Below are 6,796 nucleotides of genomic sequence, written 5' to 3'. Positions count from 1 at the left end.
GGCAGAGTTGGCATCAAGGTTTGTTGCATGGATTGGTTCCTGAGTTAGAGTTACTATGGTGCGGTGTTCAGTTACTAGTGAGAATATGCTTCAAGTTGGCAGATTGTCTGTGGGCAAGGATTGGCCTGCCACCCAAGGCCTGTGAAAGTGAGGGATCATTGTTCAGGATGGGTTGTAGATCCCTGATGATGCGTTGGAGGGGTTTTAGCTGGGGACTGTATGTGATGGCCAGGGGAGTTCTGTTATTTTGGCAGTGATGAGCTGCCAAAATCTTAACAACCGGTAAAAAGTTCTGATTTAAGGGGAGGGAAGTGGGGGAGGGGCTGGGGTGGGGGGAGACATACTCGTGGGGCTGGGGGCCCATGCAGGGCCAGGGGAAAATTGCCTCCCCTCCAGCGGCCCTGGAGCTTGCAGCCCCCCACCCCCTTACCTTGCCTGCAGCTCAAAGCAGCAGGATGACTCAGGAGCTCTGCTGAGCTGCCCAACTGATGCCGGCGGCTGGCCACGCTGCAGCTGGGGGGAAATGGGGGAGGGGCCGGGGGAACCTCAGCCTCCCCCGCTGGGAATCCTGGGAGCAACAGGATGGTCTGGCCTGTGGACCGGAGTTCTTTGCCCACCCCCTGGCCCTTTAACAACCGGTTCTCCATGGAGGTCTAATTTTAGCAACCGGTTCTTGGGAACTGGTGGGAACTGGCTCCAGCTCACCACTGAGTAGGAGGCTTCTGGATACACATCTGTCTCTGTTGATCTGTTTTCTTATTTCTTCGTGTGGGTACTGTAGTTTTGAGAATGCTTGATGGAGCTTTTGTAGGCGTTGGTCTCTGTCTGAGTGGTTGGAGCAGATGCGGTTGTACCTCAGTGCTTGGCTGTAGACAATGGATCTTGCGGTGTGCCCAGGATGGAAGCTGGAGGCATGAAGGTAGGCATAGCAGTCAGTAGGTTTTCGGTATACGGTGGTGTTAATGTGACCATCACTTATTTGCACCGTGGTGTCTAGGAAGTGGACCTCCCGTGTAGATTGGTCCAGGCTGAGGTTGATGGTGGGGTGGAAGCTGTTGAAATCGTGGTGGAATTTTTCCAGAGTCTCCTTCCCATGGGTCCAGATGATGAAGATGTCATCAATGTAGCACAGGTAGAGAACGGGCGTGAGTGGACGAGAGCTGAGGAAGCGTTGTTCCAGGTCAGCCATAAAAATGTTGGCATATTGTGGGGCCATGCGGGTGCCCATAGCGGTGCCACTGATCTGGAGGTACATATTGTCATCAAATTTGAAATAATTGTGTGTGAGGATTAAGGCACAGAACTCAGCAACCTGTTGTGCTGTGGCATCATCAGGGATACTGTTCCTGACAGCTTGTATTCCATCAGTGTGTGGGATGTTTCTGTAGAGAGCCTCTACATTCATGGTGGCTAGTATGGTGTTTTCTGGAATGTTGCCAATGCATTGTAGTTTTCTCAGGAAATCAGTGGTATCACGGAGATAGCTGGGAGTGCTGGTAACATAGGGTCTGAGCAGAGAGTCCACATATACAGACAGTCCTTCAGTGAGAGTGCCAATGCCCGAGATGATGGGGCATCCAGGATTTCCAGGTTTGTGGATCTTGGGTAGTAGATAGAATAACCCTGGTCGGGGCTCTAAGGGTATGTTGATTTGTTCCGGTGTTAGTGTAGGGAGTGTCCTGAGTAGATGGTGCAGTTTCTTAGTGTATTCCTCAGTGGGATCTGAGGGAAGTGGCCTGTAGAATTTGGTATTGGAGTGTTGTCTGGCGGCCTCCTTTTGGTAGTCAGACCTGTTCATGATGACAACAGCACCTCCTTTATCACCCTCTTTGATTATAATGTCAGGGTGGTTTCTGAGGCTGTGGATGGCATTGCATTCTTCATGACTTAGGTTATGAGGCAAGCGATGTTGTTTTTCCACAATTTCTGCCTGTGCATGTTGGCGGAAGCATTCTATCTATAGGTCCAGACTGTGATTTCGACCCTCAGAAGGAGTCCATGTGGAGTTCTTCTTCTTGTGCTGTTGGTGGGAGGGTAACTGTGTATCAGTGCGCTGTTCAGTGTTATCCTGAAAGTATTCTTTTAGTTGGAGATTGCGAAAGTAGGCTTCCAGATCACCGCAGAATTGTATCATGTTTGTGGGGATGGCAGGGCAGAAAGAGAGTCCCCGAGATAGAACAGACTTTTCTGCTGGGCTGAGTGTGTAGTTGGATAGATTGACGATTATTATATTATAATTATAATCATTTTTTTATGATTATAATTATAATATAATAATCGTCAATCAATATTGCTGGGTGGGTTAGGGGTACCACTGTTGTGGCCCCATGTGGCAGGTAGGAGTTTAGACAGCTTACAGCCATTTTTCCTTTGTAGAGAGGTGAAGTGAGTAATGTAGATCTCCTGTCTTATTTTAGAGAAGTCCATTTGTATGGAAGACAAACCCAAGAAAGAAACCAACAGGACTCCACTGGCCATCACATACAGTCCCCAGCTAAAACCCCTCCAACGCATCATCAGGGATCTACAACCCATCCTGGACAATGATCCCACACTTTCACAGGCCTTGGGTGGCAGGCCAGTCCTCGCCCGCAGACAACCTGCCAACCTGAAGCATATTCTCACCAGTAACTGAACACCGCACCATAGTAACTCTAACTCAGGAACCAATTCATGCAACAAACTTTGATGCCAACTCTGCCCACATATCTACACCAGCGACACCATCACAACCAGATCAGCCACACCATCACCGGTTCATTCACCTGCATGTCCACCAATGTAATATACGCCATCATATGCCAACAATGCCCCTCTGCTATGTACATCGGCCAAACAGGATAGTCCCTATGGAAAAGGATAAAAGGACACAAATCAGATATCAGGAATGGCAATATACAAAAACCTGTAGGAGAGCACTTCAGTCTCCCTGGACACACAATAGCAGATCTAAAGGTGGCCATCCTGCAGCAAAAAAATGTCAGGACCAGACTTCAAAGAGAAACTGCTGAGCTTCAGTTCATCTGCAAATTTGACACCATCAGCTCAGGATTAAACAAAGACTGTGAATGGCTTGCCAACTACAAAAGCAGTTTCTCCTCCCTTGGTTTTCACACCTCAACTGCTAGAAGAGAGCCTCATCCTCCCTGATTGAACTAACCTCGTTATCTCTAGCCTGCTTCTTGCTTGCATATATATACCTGCCCCTGGAGATTTCCACTACATGCATCCAACGAAGTGGGTATTCACCCACAAAAGCTCATGCTCCAATACGTCTGTTAGTCTATAAGGTGCCGCAGGACTCTTTGCTTATTTTGGGTTAAATTTCTCTCTAATCTTCTTAAACTAAATTGCAATAAGCCACCCTTCGTCTGAAATCAAAATGTACACAAAGTCTTTTTCACCGATTGTAACTGAATGAGTTTAAAATCACACCCTACATTAAACCAGTTCAACCGCGTGTATACATGAGCCCCAAGCTCTACTTTACACCCAGTGACCCCGGAAAACCCAGGCCAGGAGCTGGTGGAAGTTCTCCTAGCATGCACAAAGTCACTGGTACGCTGCACTGAGATAATGGACAGAACTCTGCCCATGGCTCACTCATTATAGGCTGAGCTGTAAATGCCTGTGTGGTTAGTACTGACGGTGTGAGTAAAGTTACCAGAAGGGTTCATTGGAGGAAGGCAGGCTGCATCTGTGGGAGGAATTCCCAGCTCGGGCAGATGTACCGTCACTAGCTCTGACCCAGCTCTCTCCCTACAAACAGAAGTGTAGCTGTCGCGCTGTGAGCAGCCTCCCAAATACACAGCTAGGGGTTCTGATGGGCTTGAGCTTGGCCCCTCACACGACCATGGCGACCCTGCTGCGTTTAACATGCTGGCTCTCTCAGAGCTGGGAGCGACGTCTCCAGCTGCTGTGTGAACAAACCCACAGAAACCAGATGGAGGAGTGAGAATGTGCAAAGGTCCCACCAATGTGCATAGGACTCCTGGGCTCAGAGAGCTCCCAAGTCACACCCCTGGTATGAACCTCTTGTGTCCTTCCTCCAAAAGGCAGGGGCTTGAGAAAAGCTCTATCTTTCCCAGGAATATGCAGGGCTCAGCCCTGAGTCTCCTGGCACTCCAGCAGGGCAGCTGCGCTCTAGCTGTGAATCATGCAACGAGAGACTTTAGACACAACAGAATCAGTCCGGTTGAAGGATTTCCTCTCCTCACATGTATTTATTTCTGGAATTGATGCTGGCTTGACAGCCCTGGAGAAATTTTAGGGGGAGCCAATCCACAATGCTCGACGCCATTCCAATAGGCCTCATCTCTGACAGGCAGAGGCTGCCTCTAACGACAGGGAGGGCAGCTGATTGTTCCAGTCCCGCTCCACCCCATCCTCTCTGCTGAGATTCCTTCCAAGGGATTAATCAGCCCGTTGTCCCAGAAGAATCAGGGCTGAGCCATCCAAATCCTTTACCCGATTGTATGGTAATGCTCACATCACTTTGCCTCCCCTCCCCTGCCGCAGGTGTTCAGGAGGCTTTGCGCAATTAGTAAAAACGGTTCAAATCAGGTTTCTCTTTCAGCTGGCCGCAATGGGCCATGTCTCCTGCAGGTGTAAATGGGTACGACTCTAATGGCTCTCTGCCCATTTCCGACAGCTCAGGACCAGTGTTCCCTCAAATTTTTGCCACCCATGTGTGGAATTTATTTTTGTTATGTGCACTGATATGGAGGTGATGTGTGACACATCGGTGCACATAACAAAATTCATGTGGTGGGGGTGGGGACAAGTGGTTTGGAGATTTGGGGGGGGCTCAGGGCTGGGGCAGGGGGTTGGGGTGCAGGGGTGAGAGGGCACTGGCTGGGGTTGCGGGCTGTACAGTGGGGCTGGGGATCAGGGGATCAGGGCTCAGGCAGGGGTGCAGGGGGTGAGGGCTCCGGCTGGGGATGCGGGCTTTGGGGTGGGGCTGGGGATGAGGGGCCTTGGGTGCAGAAGGGTGCTCTGGGGACTTGGCAGAGAGAGAGGACTTCCCCCAGTTCTCTCTCCCCACAGCAGCACCTGGGCTGGGGCAGAGGGACGCCTCTTCCCACCACGGTAGCTCCAGAACTGGGGCTGCAGGATAGGCACCCCTCCCCCAGCCTCCTCAGGGTTCAGGTTGGGTGACCCCGGCAGTCTGGGCTGTGGTTCAGCCCGGGCCATCAGGTTTTTCATGGACAGTTCGTAGTGCATCTAATGAGAAGAGTGTAGAGAAAAAGAACCACAGCTCTGAACTGCTACAGAGCCCTTAATTGCCACTAAAAGCCTCCATAATGAGGGTGGAATGGCTGCAGCGCGGGAGCCAGGAAAAAGGTTATTTGTGACTCACTCTTCGTGTGCTATTAGCTCAGGATAGATAAAGAACTAATGCTGAGAAAATGCCACCTTGTCATGTTTCCTTCAGCTGGTTAATGATTGTTTTCATGGTTAGTTACAGGGGCAGGAAGCAGCCATGCAGTGGAACTGAATGCACCCAACCGGCCCCACCATGGCAGTTTCAAATTGGACCATGCCCCACCCCTCCACCTTCATCCTCCTCGGCATCCCAGGGCTGGAGGCGGCGCACGTCTGGATCTCCATCCCCTTCTGTTCCGTCTACATTCTGTCCCTCCTAGGGAACGGCCTCCTCCTGGCTGTTATCAAGAGTGAGCCGAGCCTCCATGAGCCCATGTACCTTTTCCTTTCCATGCTGGCACTCGCCGACCTGGTCATCTCCACCACCACCCTGCCCAAAACCCTCTGCATTTTCTGGTTCAGGGACCGGGCCATTCACACCAATGCCTGCCTGGCCCAGATTTATTTGATTCACTCAATTAGTACCATGGAGTCTGGGTTCATGCTAGCCATGGCCTTTGATCGCTACGTTGCTATCTGTAACCCGCTGCGACACTCGGCCGTCCTGACCAGTCGGGCCATAGCCAAGATAGGGCTGGGCGTTGTGATGAGGGGGGCTGTGTTACTGGGCCCTCACCCATTCCTGCTGAAGCAACTCCCATACTGCAGGACCAATGTCATTTCTCACACCTATTGTGAGTTCATGGCACTTGTGAACCTGGCCTGTGCGGACACGACGGTTATGAGCGCCTATAGTCTGGCTGTAGCGTTTCTCACCGGGGGATCAGATTTTATCCTCATTCTCCTGTCCTACATCCTGATCCTTCGGGCTGTTTTCAGACTCCCCTCCAAGGAGGTGCGACGCAAGTCCCTCAGCACCTGCAGCTCCCACGTCTGCGTACTACTGTTTTTTTACACTCCTGCAATCTTCTCCTTCCTCTCCCACCGCTTTGGCCACGTGGCTCCCCACGTTCACATCCTCATCGCCAACATGTACCAGCTCTTCCCTCCCATGATGAACCCCATCATCTACGGGGTGAGAACCCCGGGGATCTGGCAGAGGGCGCTCCACATCTTGGGCATCAAACCAGCCTGAATCCCACGGGACGGGTCAGTGGCTGGGGAGCAAGGTCCATGTGTAGTACTAGAGTTTTATGTATTATGTATCAGTTAAAATGAAGAATAAAGAATAATAATGTAGCATGAATTAAATATATTGATGTATGATATGATTTGACCATATTCTGCCAGCCACCCTTTCTGAAAGCAGAAAGGAATGACCTCGTGTGCCATTGGTAAAGATGCATCAGCCAGAATCTTGTATCTGAAGCTGATTTCAAGGCAGTAATAGACCTCTAGGGTCACCGCTTTGTTGTAGGTTTAAAATTAGCATTTTGTAAGAAGTAAAAGAATGCAATGATTGTTTTCTCCT

The 6,796-nt window shown here is 50.5% G+C and overlaps 1 protein-coding gene across 1 annotated transcript; it reads left to right on the top strand.

Moving 5' to 3' along the window:
• Positions 1-5,518: 5,518 nt before the first annotated feature.
• LOC120395704 (olfactory receptor 52K2-like) lies at positions 5,519-6,460 on the top strand. The gene has a single exon (XM_039520374.1). It carries the CDS (start codon positions 5,519-5,521, stop codon positions 6,458-6,460), a length of 942 nt encoding a protein of 313 aa, XP_039376308.1.
• Positions 6,461-6,796: the final 336 nt, after the last annotated feature.

Source organism: Mauremys reevesii, linkage group 1 (assembly GCF_016161935.1).
Source record: "Mauremys reevesii isolate NIE-2019 linkage group 1, ASM1616193v1, whole genome shotgun sequence".
Classification (NCBI taxonomy): Eukaryota; Metazoa; Chordata; order Testudines; family Geoemydidae; genus Mauremys; species Mauremys reevesii.
Note: the sequence above shows the minus strand (reverse complement) of the source record. Positions and strands in the feature narration are given on the sequence as shown.

What these genes read in the sequence shown, in the direction of transcription:
- LOC120395704 (XM_039520374.1), top strand. Translation starts at nt 5,519, where the DNA reads ATGGCAGTTTCAAATTGGACCATGCCCCACCCCTCCACCTTCATCCTC.